Below are 20465 nucleotides of genomic sequence, written 5' to 3' on the forward strand. Positions count from 1 at the left end.
ATAAACTATGATATTTAATCTTTAATTCCACACTATAGGAAGTTGAAGGGAAATGCATTTAAAAAGCTGAAACGCTACAGTGCAGTCGATGCCCACAGTACAAATACATTCTCTGAAGTCACACATTAAAGTGGGCCTTGTTTACTCTACAAAGTAGCTTCAGTTATTTAGCAACAATCAGTTTCATCAACTCAAAAATGGGAGAACATTTCAAATAAAGCCAAATTAGCTTTTACAGTGTAGCTGTAGATTCGTATTAATTAGTAACTGTCTTCAGCCATGGGTGAAGGTTTTGTTTGCACATTAGGAGGTTGGGCATTAAGTGGGGACCAGAGGGATGCTCACCCTGGAAACTTTATGCAGAGTTTTGACTCACTTGAATGCTTCATTTATCTTTTGTTTACTTCGTGTTAGAAAATGTATTTATGTAAAAGAAAACACAAAAATCTGCAGTCACTGTGCTGACGGTTATGTTATCTGTCCCTTGCATCACTCCTGAAATCTGTTTTCAGTACAGAATGTCTATTTTAATCATTTGTGCATTCCTTTAGACTTAGTCCCTCAATGAACAGAACATATGATACATGCATGAAGGAGACAGAAAGGGCTTGGAGCCTCTTAATATACGTAGATTAATTGTATATCTTCTATATGTCATTTTATAAAACAATATCCATCATCAAGAATAATTACAGGCACACTGTTTTAAAACTGTTGTTGTCTCAAATGTCCCTCCTTTGTCTGAAAATATCATGTAAATATCAATGTTGTTAAATAAGTTTTATGTAGTTTTATTTTGTTTTACATTCTTTTTATATAAGGCATTCAAAAGACTTAGATGGACACAAAAAAAAGTCCTGATAGTCTTGGGAATATTTCAACACACCAAGTATTGGCAACTAATTAAAACTGCTATAACTTCTAATCATTTTCTTTAAACTATGTGAAAAAGTACAGTGGCTGAGGAGATGCTCTGCAAGTACACTTCATGGATTAGAATTTTTGAGTACAAAGAGTTGTACATCAACTGCACTTTTTTAGAAAGCAATGAAACTTTAAAACTCTATTTCTGAAAAATTACTTGAAGAACTAAATATAAGTGCCACAAATTGCAGAATGACTGAAATCAAACAGCTCTCATCTCAGGGTGGCTCCAGTGACACCTGCTGCTAACAGTATGCCGGAAAGGGTCACAGCAGTGTTGGCTACAGCACCGTTAAACGTCTTGTCGTGGGCGTAGGTGATGATGTACAAAACTCCTCTGTAGGCCTCCTCGCATGTAGGCTGGATCTGATCCTCAGGAAGCTCAAACCTGTATGTCCCATTGTCTCTCAGCTCAAAGATGTAAGTTAAAGGGATCCCCTGCATCCGAGCCCAGTCAGTGGCTGAACCAGTTATGGGGTCTGGAGAAAGAAAAGCAGCAGTTATATTTTTTTAAAAACACAGAGATACTGGCAATAAATTTAACTGGCTAGCAATTGATATATAAACCCACATAATACATCGGGCGGGGTTCCTACAGTGTAGTTTGTTCGGTGAACCTTCCACATTGCTTCTGTTGCTCCCTGACCAACCATCATCTGAGGAATCACAAAGAACTTGTCATACAGTCAATAAAATATGGATCCAGACAACCTTGTTCTTGTTCTGTATGAAAAATTTAGTGGTGATATGGAGATTTCAGTAGGCAATAAATACAGATTTAAATGTTATCAGTTCCTTGAGTATCCCGTTGTCTTAGTAGTTTTCCATCTTCCAAAAAATTCCAAAAAGCTGATTAGCTTTTTGGAATTTCTGGACTGCTCTGTACATACTTATTAAAGGCACTGGTTATGTTTTCATCCTGCTGTGTTTTGGTCCACATGCACACTCAAACATGATTGCACTAGGCCTTATGTATATTTTAAACTCTATAGTTTGTGTGGAATCTTGTTATCGTCATTATTGAACGTCCATTTACCTGTTTGCCATTCCACTTTTATCTATTACTCTTTTACTAGATGAATTAACAATAATTACTCATTCTGCTGGCTGTTTGCCTTTTTAATATAAATGCATGCACGATTAGTCATTGTCAGGCTATAAAGATACATATGTGTGTGTATGTTAATTTTTTTTTTAAAAAGCATTATTGCATTTGTTGGCATAAATACCAGTTCATCATAGTTGGGAGCGGTGTAGTTGGGGTGTCCGTAGGGAATCAGGAGCATCTGGCCATAGGAGTGGATGTTGAGGAAACACAGGAAGCTGTCCTTTCGGCTTCTTACAAAGTCAGTTACAGCCCTGGTCTCGAGCTCAGACATAGCTTTGCTTCCAGGGTAGAATTTTGAGCAGCAGTTAAATGAAACCCCAATAGCTGTGAATAGAGGCCAAGGAGGATGATATGAAAGACATATAACAATAATACCTCTGTTTTCAAATTCTTTTAACAAAGGTTAACCTTTTTACATAGTGTGACCTGTTAGGTTGTAAAATTTGGCCAAAAGCTGCAGTTCCTCTAATAGCCACTAAAGGCTGCTTCATGTGTGACTCCTGTATTAAAATGTCCAGAACATTAAAAACCATATTGGCTTTTTCCACCTCATTTTTTTTTAAAGAGACAAGTAGTTAAACAGTGTCTCACCTACCTCAGATGAACAGCAATACACAACACATTCGTTTTATCTATTTTATGAGAAATAAGCCAAAATGCAGAAGCAGTGTGTAAAAAAAGAAGCATGCCTTACTGCTTCTGTGGAATTAGAAGGGTAACTAGCACCAAGGTCCTGCTATTCAAATTCACACTGATCATCAGCAAGTGCAAGCACCTCTAAAGAAGCAGAGGTTTTGGAAGTTTTCTGGAGCATTCATGTGTGTGTTAACAAAATGCTAAGATATAAGCTCAGAGAAGTAATTGTTCCTATCTATTGAGAAAAGTTATAAGGCAAGGCAAGGCAAGGCAAGTTTATTTGTATAGCACAATTCAACAACAAGGTGATTCAAAGTGCTTTACAGAGACATTAGAAACAAAAAACAAATAAAAAGCATGATTTAAAATTGATTAAAACAAGCAAATAAACTAACTAACTAATTAACAAACAAACAAACAAACAAAACAGTATATAAAATCAAAACAGATAAAATCAGAACAGTAGATAAAATCAGTAGTTAAATGTAAGTTTTGAAATTTAAGCTTAAAAGTGTGGATTTGGTGCTTTATTCAAATGCAGCTGAGAACAGGTGAGTCTTCAACCTGGATTTAAATAAACTGAGTGTTTCAGCTGATCTGAGGCTTTCTGGGAGTTTGTTCCAGATATAAGGAGCATAAAAGCTGAATGCAGCTTCTCCGTGTCTGGTTCTGACTCTGGGAACTGATAAAAGACCGGATCCAGATGACCTGAGGGATCTGGAAGGTTCATACTGGGTTAGGAGGTCATTGATGTATTTTGGTCCTAAACCATTCAGAGCTTTATAGACCAGCATCAGAACTTTAAAGTCTATCCTCTGACGGACAGGCAGCCAGTGTAAAGACCTCAGAGCTGGACTGATGTGGTCCACTTTTTTGGTCTTAGTGAGGACTCGAGCAGCAGAGTTCTAAATGAGCTGTAGTTGTCTGACTAATTTTTTAGGTAGACCTGTAAAGATGCTGTTACAGTAATCAAGCCTACTAAAGATGAATGCATGGACTAGTTTTTCCAGGTCCTGTTGAGACATCAGATCTTTTATCCTTGAAATATTCTTGAGGTGATAGTAAGCTGATTTTGTTATTGTCTTAATGTGTTTTTCTAAGTTTAGGTCTGCATCCATCACTACACCCAAATTTCTCGCCTGGTTTGTGGTTTTTAGATGTATAGATTGAAGTTCTCTGGTGACCTGTAATCGTTTTTCTTTGGCGCCAAAGACTATTACCTCAGTTTTGTTTTTGTTTAGCTGGAGAAAATTGTGGCACAACCAGTCATTGATTTCCTCAATGCATTTACCAAGAGCCTGTACAGGGCCTTGGTCTCCTGGTGACATTGTGATATATATTTGTGTGTCATCTGCATAGCTGTGATAGTTTATTTTGTTGTTCTTTATAATCTGTGCCAGTGGGAGCATGTAAATGTTAAACAGAAGGGGTCCCAAGATGGAACCTTGGGGAACTCCACATGTGATACTTGTCTGCTCAGATGTGAAGTTACCTATTGATACAAAGTATTTCCTGTTTTCTACGTATGTTTTGAACCAGTTTAGTACAGTTCCTGAAAGACCTGTCCAGTTCTCCAGTCGTTTGAGTAATATGTTGTGGTCAACTGTATCAAATGCTGCACTGAGATCCAGTAAAACTAAGACTGACATTTTTCCACTGTCTGTATTCAGACAAATGTCCTTAAACACTTTGGTCAGAGCGGTTTCAGTACTGTGGTTCTGTCTAAAACCTGACTGGAAGGCATCGTAGTAATTATTCTGTTTTAAGAAGTAATTGAGCTGTTGAGAAACTGCTTTTTCAATGATCTTACTTAAAAATGGGAGATTTGAGATCGGCCTGTAGTTGTTCATTTGTGTCTTGTCAAGATTGTCCTTTTTCAGTATAGGTTTGATTACTGATAATAAAGAAAAGTTGACGATCTGTAACAGGTCTGACTCTAAAGTCTTTGAGACCTTTTTGAAAAAACTTGTTGGCAGGACATCTAAACAGCAGGAGGAGGAGTTCAGTTTACCTAAGATGTCCTCCAGGTCTTTGCTGTTAATAGGGTGAAACTGTTTCATGGTGTTTAAACAGTTTTTCGGTGGACACAGTACATATCCTGAATCTGCTGTTGATGTACCAATTGCTTGTCTAATCTTTTGGATTTTGTCTGTGAAGAATTTGGCAAAGTCATTGCAGGCCATGGTTGAATGAAGTTCAGCTGCCACTGGCACAGGAGGGTTTGTTAGCCTGTCAACTGTAGAAAATAAGACCCGAGCATTATGGCTGTTTTTAGTGATGATGTCAGAGAAGTAGGACCTCCTTGCACTCCTCAGTTGTAAATTATAATTGTGAAGTTTCTCTTTATAAATGTCATAATGAACCTGGAGGTTTGTTTTTCTCCATCTGCGCTCAGCTTTCCTACACTCTCTTTTTTCGTTTTTCACCAGTGTGGAGTTTCTCCATGGAGACTTTTTCCTTCCAGAGATAACCTTCACCTTAATGGGAGCAATAGTGTCCATTACATTTAACATGTTAGCATTGAAGCTATTGACGAGCTCATTGACTGACCCTCTGGACAGGTCAGGTGTTAATGGGAAGACCTGGTTAAAAATTTCACTACTGTGTTCAGTTATACACCGTTTTGTGATCACTGTTGTTGATATATTTGTGTGGGCTGAGATTTTACTTTCAAAGAAAACACAGTAATGATCAGACAGGCCCACATCAGACACAGTAATCTTTGAAATGCTCAGGCCTTTGGAGATCAGTAGGTCAAGAGTGTGTCCTCTATTATGTGTGGTCTCTGTTACATGCTGAGTCAGCCCAAAGTTGCCCAGAGTGTTACTCAGGTCTTTAATGCCATTTCCACATAATTTAAAATCCACCATTACACAATGAGAAAGGTTATTCAAGTGGAAAACATTCATAAGTGTTGCCATATTCCCAGAAGTAGTCATCTTAGCTAATTCACTACATGGTCAGGGAGGTGATGGTTTGAGTTGAGTCAGCCATACACGCCTGTATACCAAAGTATTCTACAGTGAAAATGAGACCTCTATCTGAAAGCTAAAGTTTGAATGAGATTGGGTCATGCAACAGGACAGTGATTCCAAACATATCGGCAAATTAGTAAAAATAGCTGAAAAAGAAAAGAATCAAGATGTTTCAATGGTCCAGTCAAAGTAAGAACAGCTGCATCACTCACTTCCCCAGTTGGCATCAAAGTTGCGGTTGAGATCGGTGCCATAGCAGCTGCAGTCCTCAGGACCTGGTGACCTGTTCTTCCTCCACAGTCGAGTCTGAGTGGAGCAAAATGTTCAGTCAGTCATAAATAGAATGGCAGCACAACATTTTTGTAGATATTAAATGCTTCCTGTGATTGATGCTGTTCATTATTATTCCATGTGTCTTACTGTAAAACATTCAATTATTTTGTACTTGAAGGTTTTTGAGCAATAATCATCCTATTATATCCTGTTCATCTGTGGTTTGAGATCCTGAGTGCACAACCCTAGAAATGTAATTGGATAAATATCTATCAAATACGAGGACTGACTGTCTTATTTTCCCACGTGTAGATGTAGCCGTCTATATTGAGCACTGGAGTGACGTAGAAGTCCACGTTCTTCATCATCTCTTCCATTTTGGCATCTGTTTTGTATGTCTGCAGAATCTGTTTGGAACAGACGAACACACATCAGGGGCAGGCTGACACACTGGAGGACATTTAGTTATTAAATTAGATTCATTTTGTCAGACAGGATGTTTTCTCCTCACAACAGAAAAAACAATCAGGACAACAAATGGAATAACGAGATTTGTTGTAAATCTCTTTTTTCCTCTTTCTTTTCCATCTCTCTTTTTGTGTGTGTGTGTTTTATTTTGTTTCACTCTATAACGTCCACCACATCCACATTGGCGACCAAACTATAAGTTCATATGTTCATCTGTTAATTTTTTTTCAAATATTTCAAAGAACATTTAAAAGTAGAAAGAAGCTTGGCCTGTTTGGAAAACCTGTAATACCAAAATGTATAAGACATTATTTAAAATGAAATGTTCTTGTTTCTAGAATAAATGTGGCTAACAACACCCCCTAGCATTAACTTTACCCCTAGAAGGGTCCCACGAGTCCTGGTGGAGGTATATTGACAGCAGCTCTCTTACCTCTCTAACAAAGTACTGGCAGAAGGCTGGAGCGATCCACTCTCTGGCATGTATTCCACAGTCCATCCAGATAGCTTTCTTTTCCTTTCCAGTATTCAGGCCAATCTGGAGAACAAATATCAAACATCCGTGTGCATCAGTATCCGTTTGGCATATGCCAGCTTGTGATCTGAAACTTTGTTTACCTTGAGCAAGCTAATATCCCTGCTTTCATAGGTCTTTCCATATTTCACCACGGTTACAACATCAGGGTGATCCTTTACCATCTGTTCCATCCAGCTAGTGATCTGCAAAGTGTAGTACCAACATTGGCAGCATATCAAAACTCTACTAAATTTTCACTGGTTATTTATCCATGAATTTGCACATCCATCATACATACATTTTGATTCAAGAGTTTATTTGAAACTTTTGGAGTGATCTTGACTAATAGTTCTGCAGACTTTCCAAAGGTCTTTCAAAGTTTCATTTGGACGATGGTTTCTTTTTTTTACTCATTTTCAGTCTAAGCCACTATAAATTATTCAAGTATAACAAGACACCTAACTCAAAGGGTAAACCAGTGTTGCATCTCTAGAATAAACAAATTAGCAAAGAACCAGTTTTAAACTAAACTTATGGAATGCTGAAGCCAAATAGTCATCAATCTATACAGAGTAGGTCAAGAGAGAGCTACAACAGTCCTGGACTGTCTGAAAAATGTGAAGGAGCCTCTGTTGTGGTTTGGAGTTGTATTTCAGCCAGTGTTATTGGTGATATTTTTCAACCCCCAAATAATCCCGAACACAGTGCCAATGCAGTCAAGCATACCTGGATAGACAAATACACAATAGAACACTATCAGTCATGGACTAGTCCGCAGACCCTGAAATTGAAACTTATATAAGCAGTGTGGAATCATCTTGATGGAATAAAAGACAACCAACATCCAAAGAAGAGCTTTAAATGTCTTTGGTGAAGCCTGGAGAACACACGGAAGCCTGTTTGTGTTTGTATATGCCATTTAGGAAGTTATTATAATCTTGAATATATTGAATGAAAGTCTGAATATATTGAATGAAAACTGATGTTCCAGCAGCTCTGGCGCCATCTTGTGTTTTAGATGTGTAATATTATAGCATGCGATGTTGCTGCAAGAAGTAGCTCTGTGAATAAGTTAGCAGGGAATCAGTATTCCTATGTAAAGAAGACATAAATCTATAGAAATGCTTGTAATGTACAAACTAATATCAGTAACAGGGTACAGTATGGTACTGCAGACAACAAAATTTAGGTGCTGTTTAATCATGGAAGACCGAATGTACTGAACCTTTTGTTTACCTTACTGAGGGAAGTGCTAAACATGCAAAAATAAGAACTAAAAAATAAGAATGTAAAGCTGGACCCTCCCTAGCCTGCTCAACGGCTAGGTCTGGCCAAAGTTGTGTATTGCAGTCAATATTTTCAGTACCTTTAGTTAGTTATAAGTACTGGGAATAAATCTGTACATCTGGTCTGATGAAGAATATACTGATTTATTGACTAAGTTTCATCACCAGTAGTACAACAGTGATCGTTGTTATTACTATTCTTCTTATTATTATTATTGTTATTTGAACGCGCCTTACCTGTTTACATATGGGGGGGCACATAACATGCTATAATACACATCTAAAACACAGCGTGGCACCAGAGCCTCTGTAGTTAGCTTTCATTCATTCGGGTTTCATTCAATATATTCAGACTTTTATTGCAATATATACGTATATAGAAATAAAATGCTATTATATATATATATATAAGTGTGTGTGTGTGTGTGTGTGTGTGTGTGTGTGTGTGTGTGTGTGTGTGTGTGTGTGTGTGTGTGTGTGTGTGTAAGTGTAACAGCCACCTCACCTCTGTCAAAGGGTGGTATTTATAGTGGTCGTACTGCACTCTGTTGCACATAAAAAACAAGAGAAACATGAGAAGCAGTGGAAGTGGATCATACCTAGGGATAGGTACCGGTATCCGGTGCCATTATGGTACCGGCTCTGACATAAACGGTAGTAACCAGACCGAAAAGCAGCGCACATTTCGGTGCTTTATTTCGGTGCTTTTTTTTTTCCTGAGAAGTCATACAGTTTGGATTCTAGCCAATCATTTTACCGTTGCAAGGATAGTAGGCGGGCCCAGGTACGTACGTTCTTTTAGAGCAGATCTACAGATTAAAAATGCCCAAGGCGAAGTGGTCAAAAGTCTGGCTGTACTTCACAGCAAAAGATGCAAACTCACCAGCCTGCAACAAGTGCTTTAAGGTGATACTGTGCAAAGGAGGTAACTCCTCGAATCTGACGTCTTCAAGAAATTTTAAGAAGTCGTAGCTTTTCTTTCCAAGCTCCTTAAATAAACACTAGAAAACAGGTCCTACATATTTTTATATACAGTTTATGCGCATTGAATGATATATCCTCGATAAATGATCACTAGAAGATTCCTCACAGTGTTACTGGAGTTCATGGTAATTCCATTCAGTGTGGTTAGACAATGTTTCTAAGATTTTTGGGGTCGAGTACAATAACCTCAGTTTTATCTGATTTCAGAAGCAGAAAATTCAGGAAAGAGTTCATTCAGGTGTTTGTCTTTAAGACATCTCTGCAGTTTGAGTGTCATTGGACTTCATGGATTGATAAAGCTTGGCAAGAGAACAGGACTACGTCACCCACATTTGAGACATTACGAAACCAAACATAATTCAAAATAATTATATGCGATAAGTGTTCTGTTGGGCTCATATTTATTTGGGGTGGATTTGTTTCTTTTAAAGCAACGAGCATCTGGGACGACCGGGGTAGAGCAAGCCCTCAGGTGATAGCTGCATTGCTGGCAGGTTGCACCAATGAGACTATCTTGTGGTCGTTAGTGACCTTTCCCATTTTGATGTTTTAGGCCTTTTGCAAGCCCTTTGTGTTCCCTTTGTATACCCTTTGTATATATATATATATATATATATATGCATGCTAAGATACTGCGCAGGACCCTCAAGCTCCCAGGCCTCTGGTAGAGGACCTGAGCTTGAAGGATCGACCGTCCACAGGGGCGAGTAGGGATTTTTTATTTTTTTTTGCTAAAAACCTGAAAGTACAGTAACTGATATTTTGAAGGTAGTTCATCTATTTACAGAAATGATCAAACTTATCTAATGAAGAAAACTCACCTCTCTTTTGTTGCTGTGCCCACTGCTGAGAGCAGCACCACAAAGCTCAGCCTTACAGAGATAAGCATCTTTGTGAAAGTAAAAAGTCCTTGTAACAGTCGGCTATACTGGTCGCAGGAAAGCCCTATAAAAAGACGCACATTTGCCTTCAACACAGACCACTGTAAGCATACTATCACTTGTTAATAATTGATCTGAACTAACAGTCCTTTATGGATGTGTAATCCATTTAAATCATCAACTGCATGAAACCATAGTCGAAAAAAACTGTTAACTCCAGTGTAAACTTTTTGCTGCCATCAGCCGCTGTCACGTTCTTTCTCAGTTTTATACTTTATGCACATATTTTCCAGAAGTAACATGGAAAAAATATTAAACATGGAGTGAAATATGTGCACAAAACATTATGGAATAAAATGGACTTCACCCTCTTACAGAAGCAATAATGAGATGCAGAGAGTCTTCCTGATCCTCCAGAAAAGGACACAGAGTGACTGATTAACTAGTTTGTCCTTTACTCACGAATGAACAATGATTGGTTTATATTTTAAGTTGAGTCTGTCTGTTGGAAAAGCTGGAATCAGCAAAGACGCTGCAAGCTGATAAAAAAAGAGCAAAGGTCTTTTCAGAAATGTCACAATGAACTTTTAAAAAACACAACTGTAAGTATCACACCACATTACCCTGTTAACAGGGATTTTCTTCCAGTCACAAACAGGACTGGACAGCGGTCAGTCTGTCAAGAACATGCAGGTTCATATATCTGTGGAAGTCCTACCTATCCACTGTGCCTTTCACCGATGATGCTAACATTTTTATATTTACTGTTTTTGGGTTACGCAGCAGGCAGGAGGGAGGGCCCATATGAAGGACTCATAAGGACTCTTGTAAGGACTCAGAAACAGCAGGTTGAACTTAAAGGGAACCCTGGCTATTAACACATATTTGCGCTAAAATATGTACTGTGCCTTCAATAACATATATGTGGTATTAAAATACACCAAATGTTTTCCTTTTAAGCACATTTTATATAAAACCGATTTACCAGTAGACCGCCATTGTTATTTACTTCTCAATGCACTCTGTGCTGTGACGTCACATCTTTGCACCGCATAGAGTTCACAGTTAGCAGCACACTGGAAATGGCTTCCCTATATGGAAAAGATATATATAAATCTTATAAAGTTTGTATCTGTCTTGTGTGAAACTTGTATGAAAAGCATATAAGAGTGAAAACAGATATAAGATCCCGTGAAAAATTATATAATGAAACTTGTATGTTTTGGATACTTACTAAAACAATGTATGAAAGTAATGAGAAAGTGGCCACTTTCATGAGTAATCACATATAAGTTTTTACTATTTCTTTTCCTTTTTTTTTTTCTTTTTTTTTTTTTTTTTTGTGTCCCGTTTGGATCTTTAGCCATCAGAATTGTTGTCTTAAGGCCAAGAAAGATGCCAAGCGGATTTATTTTACCAAGTGGATCATCATGGCCTTGCCATATTGGTCCATTTGATTGACCTTTATTATAATTATGAATTTATTTTATTTTCAGTTGCTACAAACGAGACAGACATGACTGGGGGATAGGACAGGGAGAAAGAATGAAAGAAAGAGAGGGAGAGAAAGAAAACCAAAGGGGAGAAGAGACGGTGAGAAGGGGGGGAAGAAAGAAAAAAAAACAAAAAAAACAAACAAAACACCTGGGTCACCTGTATGGAGAAAAAAAACAGAAGAGAAAGTGTGGGCAAGAGATATTTTATTTTGTATTCTTATGATCACAGTTATAATCAGAATTATCATTGATTAATCATTTACCATTGTTGAATCAGTTGACAGAATAATCTTTGAATCACATCTATGTTACTCTGAGCAAATACTAATGCACACGGATTATCAGTACTTTAGTCAGTCTATTGTTGTTCTGTATTATTCTTTCTAGTTGCTTAGGCTGTTAACCGCTCGGACTTGTGGGTCCTGTTGGGCCCTGGGCTGTCTACATTCAGTTCTGCACGTACTCAGGCCTGTAACAACATGCACACACTTATGTAAAACACGCACGTTCACACACACACTTAGTAAGAATAGGAGGGTCGTCTGAGGACAGTTTTTCTAATAGATATACTTTCACAAAATGCACAATATAATACACACTTGTTTTTCTCTAAAAGTAGCAGTTGATGTCCATATAAGGAGAACTTTTTGAGTGTGGGGAACTGTTATCATTTCCAGTAAAGATCTAACTGTGACGTCATCATGGTAATATAAGGATGCGGGACGGTCCATTCGCGAACCAACCTCAACAAAAGCAAACAACAAAGAGCAACATAATAAAAAAAACAGCACCATCACAATAAACTAGCTAGCAGTAGATATCAGTAGATACTAAATAATAAACGATATTGTGCAGCACGCAAGATAGACAGTGCACAATGTGCTTTGAGGCAGCAGCCAAGAAAGCTGTAGTCTGCATCTGTGAATACCCGTGTGTACACCTGAGTGCATACCTGTGTGGATCAGCATGCTTGCATTCCAAAGGTTTCACCATGTAACGATCTGCTAGGGAGTGTGGGGGGGCCACAGCCCCTTCCTCCAGGGTATGAAGCAGGTATGGAGGAGATCAAAACTCCAGACATCCAGAGGCCCCCAGAACACAAGAGACCAAGGAAGACCAACAGAGGGGCAGCTGCGCCACTGTCCCAGTAAGAGCTGAGGAGAGTCCCAGATGAGGGCTCACTCAGCAGCCGCGGAGCAGAAGCCAGGGGGAGTTGCAGTGACGCGCCCGTGAGCTCCGCCGGCAGCCAGCTGTGCCTGAGTGACCGAGCCCCAGGCCGAGAGGCCGGGGGCACCCCACCTCCGAAGTGGCCCGAGCGAGCCCCAGGCTCCAGGCCCCGATAAGCGGCCGCCAAGGAGTGAGCCGGTGTGTACCCGGACGCCCACCCCCAGACACAAAGAACCACCAACGCACCGATACCTGAGGGAGTCCGCCACTGGCAGGGGAAGTGGTGGTGGATGGAGATAGGCCCCCAAACCTTGGAGGGCCTGAGATGTCCCCAGAGAGGTAGCGTCTGATACCCAACCTGACATATAGACACAGACATACAGGCACACACAGACACAAACATCCATTCCCACCCTCATGCTCTCATATGCACTTACTCCACACTCAACCAACGTGGAGACAGACATGAAGAGACGCTGTACACACGATCACACTCCCCAAGCGTACTCTACGAACCGGCTCTAGGTACCCTTGCCCCTGGAGGGGGGAACTGCACCCAGACCCACGTGGTGTTACCCTTTTCCCTGCGGTGGGGAGAGGCAGACCGCCCGGACTCCGTAGCAGCAGGGAGGCCCCACACTACAGACCGCAGTCGAACGGCCAACTCCTCCTCCTAGACCCCCGCTCCAGCAGGCCGCAGAGAATGGGGGTGAGAGAAGACTCCAAACCTATTATTTTCTTTTCTATTTCTTTTCCATATGGGTCTGTTCAACCTTTCCAGTTTGAACCAGAGCAAACTGATAGAGAGAATGAAAATAGTCAATCAGTACTTAGTTTAGATGAAGATGAAAACAATCCGTCACACGAGGACGCGAGAGTGAGGGAAAACTATTCAATTCAATTCAATTTTATTTATATAAATCACAACATAAGTCGCCTCAAGGCGCTTCATAGATACAGAGAAAAACCCAACAATCATATGACCCCCTATGAGCAAGCACTTTGGCAACAGTGGGAAGGAAAAACTCCCTTTTAACAGGAAGAAACCTCCAGCAGAACCAGGCTCAGGGAGGGGCGGGGCCATCTGCTGCGACCGGTTGGGGTGAGAGAAGGAAGACAGGATAAAAGACATGCTGTGGAAGAGAGACAGAGGTTAATAACAGATATGATTCAATGCAGAGAGGTCTGTTAATACATAGTGAGCGAGAAAGGTGACTGGAAAGGAAAAACTCAATGCATCATGGGAATCCCCCGGCAGCCTATGTCTATTGCAGCATAACTAAGGGAGGATTCAGGGTCACCTGGTCCAGCCCTAATTATATGCTTTAGCTACTGGTGTCTATGCGGCTGCTTGCCAATGGCAACGGCGACTGAGAGCGTTTGTTGTAAAGAGCTCAATTTTATGGCAGCAGCTATCCATGGTATCACATAACTGCATGATAAAAACATTACTAGAATTCTAAGTTTTATTATACAGTGAAATTACGATATCGTTATTTTTACAGATTCTCCATGCAACATAGTGCACCAAAACTTTGAAGCCGTCGTGCCAAACTAGGTATCCCCGCCAGAATTTGTTTCCCCTGCATCGGGAGCATACACTGGCCTTTCGAAATCATGGACTATCAGTATCCCACGTTCGTGATTTTTAGTTCTTAAACACTTCTTATAATGACTAACTACTCCAGAAATTTGGGAGATGTTAGCTCTTTATACAGTAAAGTTACAGTGGGATACAAATAATATCAGGCTGATCATGCCACAAATTTGTTCCCCTGTTCAAAGACTTAACGCTCCTGAAATTTGGGAGGTTTTGGCTCAGTACAGTGTTGTACAGTTACAGAAAGATATAAATAATGATCAGTCAAAATGTCATTGGTTTATTTAAATAATCCCGTCCGATGTTGTGCCAAAGTCCCAACGCAGGGGAAACAAATTCTGTCGGGGATTCAAAATTTGGCACGACACCTGTCGCCATTGACAAGCAGTAGCGGCATAGACACCAGTAGTTTTCCCTCACTCTCGCGTCATCGTGTGACGGATTGTTTTCATCTTCATCTAAACTAAGTACTGATTGACTATTTTGTGTCATGTTTTGTCTGCATATTTTTAAATATGCAGACAAAACATGACACTGGCCAAGATAATAAGGCTGATAGCAGCAGTCAAGAATGAAAAGTAAGAAGTTTGCATTTACAAAAGAGAGCGACTTTACATGTCAGCACAATCACCGAATTTTATGGCCATGATCATGGGCAGTTAATGATATAAATAGATGACGGATACATTACTTTCCATTGTAAAGTAATTCACTTAGTCATTTCAGATCAAATATTAACAAGTAGTAGAATGCAACACATGTATCTCTTTACTGGGCTTCTCTGGAATCAGTAAAGCAGACCAGTACAGACAAGGACTTTACTTTCACAAAGAGACAATGCTTGACTGTGTGGGAATGAGTTTTGTGTTGCTGCTCTCAGCAGTGGGAGCAGCAACAGTGGAGAGGTGAGTTTTGTTCATTAAATAGATCTGATCAGGGGTTGTTGTTTTTTTAAATAGATAATTACCTTCAAAATATTCTTAGCATACAAATCCTTGTGATGTTGGTATAAGTTGGACAAAGCTTTCACTTTTGTTACTTCCTTCATTTCTGCTACTCTTCACTATTTGCTGACTTTCATTGTTTAAAGTGGTACACTGAAGATTAACGGCTGGGAAGCGTTCAAGACGTTAAGATGGTGTTGAGAATTTTAAAGTATTTTTAAAGAGTAAAAATGATCTACACATCGACACATCTGCACATCATCAGCTACAACCTGTTTAACTAAAAATAGCTTAAAGACAAATAAATATTAAAACTGAGATCATTTTGTATATTTATGTGTACACAAACAAGGAAGTTGTCTTGATGTAATTTTTTTATTATTATAAATACACATATATTCTAACTATATACAAAAGGGTTTTGAATTGGGGACAGGGGTCAATATGGGCTATGGGCTGAATATGGGCTATTGTAAGACAGTTGAGCAGAGAGCAGGGCGTGGAGGGTTGTAAAGTATCCAATGGCCTAGTGAAAGAAACTTTATTGTGCTTTTAAATATATAATAATTTTTCATTTGGTGGTAGCAAGATTTTTTTTTAAGTTTAAACATGCTCATCTTCATCCTTCTTCTCTGTAATAATATGGAGGAGGCTGGCTGCTGTAGTCTATAGAGCAGGGGTCCCGGGAGCAACTTGCAGCCCACGTCACCCCTACTTGCGGCCCGTATATTGACATGAAGAAATATAATTCAGTTTGGCCCTTGAAGTTACTTTTTTTGTTAGGGAGGATTTGTTTGTTGTTGAGTGCAATGTTAAAATAAGTTTTTTCTTTTTTGTACTACTTGAACACTTAAGTCGCCCTCACATGAGACGTCAGCGCCGGCAGTGGCCCACAGCTCATTTAAGTTTGAGACCCAGGCTCTAGAGCAAAGCATTTTCCTATTATAGCACTTCAGCTGCTCAGTAGTTCATGGCACCTTTTCTCTAATTTTTTATTTCATAATGTGTCAAACATGGTTGAACAGATTCCTTTACTAAACACCTATGTTGCTGTAATTTGTGCAGAATGTGGTTTTGTGAAAAATTTGACAATGGACCCTTGTACCATCACCGATGCTGGCTTTTTAGCTTGTACTGACCAACAGCTGGATAGACTGCCTTTGAAGCAGTTAAAAATTGATTATTGCAGGCTTGTAATTTTAAAAACTATTAACTACAACCCAGATAAAAGAGCATACTATTATTGAGGTATGATTAACGTCAACTGCTTCTCAAGATTTTCGTGTATTTTTTGTGCAACAGAGCCCAGTATGACTACTATAAATACCACCCCATGTCAGAGGTGAGACACACATAACTCAGATGTCACATCTCTCTCACACACATGCACACACACACACATTTTCTAAAATATGCTGTTTATACAGCACTGTACAAAAGTCTTGAGCTAGCCCTCATTTTGTTAATGTTTTCCAAGAAAAACAGGAAACAGATGCAATAATTTACTGGAACATGCAACATTTATGGAAATGTGATAATTTTGCACCTCGCCCCTGACTCCTCTGTACAGATTGATCCCGATTTGAACCAAATCAACCTCATCACTCCATAAGACCAATTTTGGTTCAATTCAGTTTTATTTCTATAGCACCAAATCACAACAGTTGGCCAAAGGCACTTTCTTTGCTAAGTTGTCTATTATAGCGATGCAACACCGGTTTATCCCTTTAGATATGTGACTTTTTTAACTTCATATTTCCATAAGTTCATGGTGATTTAACAGTTGTTTAATGCACACACACACAAAAAAAAACAATACTCTTCTTGAAATGGCCAGATACAAGAACTGGACTGAAAATGGGTGAAAAAGAAGCAAGTTACCGAAGAAAAACTTTGAAGGATATCCAGAAAATCTGCAGAACTATTGCTAAAGACCCTAAGTCTGGAAGCAAATTAAAAAGAAATGAGGGGTTTGATACATGTTTGTGCGTGTGTGGATATTAGAGAAAGACAGCTAACCAGTCAAACGTTTGTAAGACTGCAGTATATGTTGGTACTCCATTTTACAGATCACTAGCTGGATGGAACAGATGGTAAAGGATCACCCTGATGTTGTAACCGTGGTGAAATATGGAAAGACCTATGAAAGCAGGGATATTAGCTTGCTCAAGGTAAACAAAGTTTCAGATCACAAGCTGGCATATGCCAAACGGATACTGATGCACACGGATGTTTGATATTTGTTCTACAGATTGGCCTGAATACTGGAAAGGAAAAGAAAGCTATCTGGATGGACTGTGGAATACATGCCAGAGAATGGATCGCTCCAGCCTTCTGCCAGTACTTTGTTAGAGAGGTAAGAGAGCTGCTGTCAATATACCTCCACCAGGACTCGTGGGACCCTTCTAGGGGTAAAGTTAATGCTAGGGGATTTTGTTAGCCACTTTTATTCTAGAAACAAGAACATTTCATTTTAAATAACGTATTTGGTATTGTAGTATTTCTTTTTAACTATTTTAAGTTTGAATTTTCCAGAACACGCATAAATTCTATTAAAAAGGGTGGAGATTAACCTAACCCTACCCCTAGTTTGATTGCCAGTGACCTGACCTGAGTGTGATTGATGTTAAAAGGCAATAAATATATAAATAAAATTAAGATTTACAGCAAATCTTCTAATTTGTTGTCCTGATTGTTTTCTGTTGTGAGGAGAAAACATCCTGTCTGACAAAATGAATCTAATTTAATAACTAAATGTCCTCCAGTGTGTCAGCCTGCCCCTGATGTGTGTTCGTCTGTTCCAAACAGATTCTGCAGACATACAAAACAGATGCCAAAATGGAAGAGATGATGAAGAACGTGGACTTCTACGTCACTCCAGTGCTCAATATAGACGGCTACATCTACACGTGGGAAAATAAGACGGTCAGTCCTCGTATTTGATAGATATATTAAATTAAATATTAAATAGATAGATATTTATCCAATTACATTTCTAGGGTTGTGCACTCAGGATCTCAAACCACAGATGAACAGGATATAATAGGATGATTATTGCTCAAAAACCTTCAAGTACAAAATAATCTAATGTTTTTACAGTAAGACACATGGAATAATAATGAACAGCATCAATCACAGGAAGCATTTAATATCTACAAAAATGTTGTGCTGCCATTCTATTTATGACTGACTGAACATTTTGCTCCACTCAGACTCGACTGTGGAGGAAGAACAGGTCACCAGGTCCTGAGGACTGCAGCTGCTATGGCACCGATCTCAACCGCAACTTTGATGCCAACTGGGGAAGTGAGTGATGCAGCTGTTCTTCAGTGAAAGCTGATCGTTGCAGTCTTTCCTTTTTATTTATTTTTTTATTGCTGTTTTTGAAATTATGGCCAAGCATGAAACTCTCCTCAGGTCTTTGGAGAACTTTTGGCATCTTTTACCTTATTTCTGTGACTCACTGGTTTTATTAATGAAACTCTTTTCCACCAATCTGTGCTTAAACCATATGCATCACAGTTTTATGTACAATTCTAAGATTCATCAGTGTCTTCTCAAAAGAACTGGTTCCTAGCTAAACTCAGACACTACATAAACATCAAAAATGAAAGACAGACTGCCTGAGATAACTTAAATACACATCGTAGTCTAAGGAGCTTAGAAAGAAAAGCGTCTGGACTTCTTTAAGCTGCTTGAAGACATTTCACCTCTCATCCGAGAAGCTTCTTCAGTTCTAAGAGCAACTGGTGGAGAGTCCCAGATTTAAGCCCTATGGGAGTGTCCCCAAGAGGGTCATGGACCCCCTATTGATCCTCTACCTAATCACATGAGTGAAGGTGTGAAAACGGGTGTAGGTCACAATCAGCCAAGGTTTCAGGTGTCCTATCATGTGATTTCCTGAGGTGAAAAGGCCCAGGGTGTGAGTGGGCGTTAAACCATCTGGGAAGGGATCACAAATCTGGATTATAGATGGCAGACAGTTGGTGTCGTAAACCACCTCCTCTGTTCAAAGATGGTCGTTCACAGTGCATATAAATGGCTTCTTTTACTCCTCTTTCAAACCGTCTGTCTTCTCTGTCCAAAATGTGAACATCGGCTTCCTCGAAAGGTCCTCTTGTTTGAGGATGTCAATGTTAATGCCCACTCACATCCTGGGCCTTTTGACCTCAGGAATTTATGATAAGGTGGGGCTAGGTTTCACAGCGGTTCCACCCAAAACCTTGGCTGATTTTGACCTGCCTACTGGTGGTGGTCAGAGGGCCCGGTGGCGCCAGTGTCCGGCAGCCTCGCCTCTGTCAGTGCGCCCCAGGGCAGCTGTGGCTACAATGTAGCTGCCATCACCAGTGTGTGAATGGGTGGATGACTGAATGTAGTGTGAAGCGCTTTGGGGTCCAATACAAATGCAGACCATTTACCAAAGAAGTCCAGATGCTTTTCTTTCCAAGCTCTTTAGACTACGATGACCTGGATGACTGAGAACCTTCACAGACTTAAACACACATCTTTAAGTGTGCATTACTCTTATTCCCTATATACATGACAATGAAGTGCACACATTTCATTAATCAGACAACACTGTCACAACACAGGAGTCATGGTAAAGTTCTAAGTTATTACATGTCAGATGAACAAAGCTGACTCAGTGACTGCCAGGTTCCCAGGTCCTGTGGCTGCCAAAGAAGCCCAAATCATCACCTCCCATTTTGTAATGAATTGGCTGGGATGTCCTGGGAAGATTGGCAACGGTCTTGAATGTTTTAACTTGTGAATAATCTCTCTCAGTGTGGAATGATGAGCTTCAAACTCTCTGGAAATGCTATTATAAGCTCTCCCAAATTAATGGACAGCAACTATTACTTCTCTAAGAAGACTGCTGATGTCTTTTGTTCTTGGCATTGTGGTAACACACACCTGAGTTCTCCAAACCAGCAAACTGGCAACTTTTATAGAGGGGCTCAGACTTGCTGATGACCAATTAATGTAGTGAATCTGATTAGCAGGGCCTGGCTGCTACTTACTCTCTTAATTCTGACTTGGCAGTCAGGCTTAATTGAACTCAAACAGCTTTAATGCTGCAGCTCGCAAACAAAATACAAAACAACAAGACACACGACTTAAACTGACAACAGGAATGATGACATGGCAAAGATCAAAGGGAAACTGAGGACTTAAATAGACATGAGGTTTATCAGGGAAAGAGACA

At 39.6% G+C, this 20465-nt stretch overlaps 2 protein-coding genes across 7 annotated transcripts in view; one reads left to right on the plus strand and one right to left on the minus strand.

Moving 5' to 3' along the window:
* The window catches only part of LOC146642452 (carboxypeptidase O-like), a 25876-nt gene continuing 5411 nt past the window's right edge, over nt 1-20465 (minus strand). For 3 of the 6 annotated variants that reach the window (XM_085397704.1, XM_085397702.1, XM_085397701.1), the window contains 9 exons: nt 9993-10116; nt 8693-8732; nt 7003-7104; nt 6818-6922; nt 6207-6323; nt 5856-5949; nt 2154-2356; nt 1496-1580; nt 1-1403 (listed from right to left, as the gene is read on the minus strand). In XM_085397704.1, coding sequence (XP_085253830.1) covers nt 1138-1403; nt 1496-1580; nt 2154-2356; nt 5856-5949; nt 6207-6323; nt 6818-6922; nt 7003-7104; nt 8693-8732; nt 9993-10060 — 1080 coding nt within the window. In that variant the 5' untranslated portion in view covers nt 10061-10116 and the 3' untranslated portion in view covers nt 1-1137. Of the gene's footprint in view, nt 1404-1495; nt 1581-2153; nt 2357-5855; nt 5950-6206; nt 6324-6817; nt 6923-7002; nt 7105-8692; nt 8733-9992; nt 10117-10427; nt 11706-20465 lie in introns of all 6 variants that reach the window. The other 3 variants (XM_085397703.1, XM_085397705.1, XM_085397706.1) reach the window with 3 other exon arrangements.
* cpo (carboxypeptidase O) overlaps nt 15138-20465 on the plus strand; it is a 15554-nt gene continuing 10226 nt past the window's right edge. Inside the window, exons 1-6 of the mRNA XM_085397709.1 lie at nt 15138-15220; nt 16562-16601; nt 17329-17430; nt 17511-17615; nt 18068-18184; nt 18472-18565. Coding sequence (XP_085253835.1) covers nt 15153-15220; nt 16562-16601; nt 17329-17430; nt 17511-17615; nt 18068-18184; nt 18472-18565 — 526 coding nt within the window. The 5' untranslated portion in view covers nt 15138-15152. The remainder of the gene's footprint in view (nt 15221-16561; nt 16602-17328; nt 17431-17510; nt 17616-18067; nt 18185-18471; nt 18566-20465) is intronic.

Source organism: Rhamphochromis longiceps, linkage group LG23, assembly GCF_057381845.1.
Source record: "Rhamphochromis longiceps isolate RC_006_pf linkage group LG23, R_longiceps_female_GT1.1, whole genome shotgun sequence".
Lineage (NCBI taxonomy): Eukaryota > Metazoa > Chordata > Actinopteri > Cichliformes > Cichlidae > Rhamphochromis > Rhamphochromis longiceps.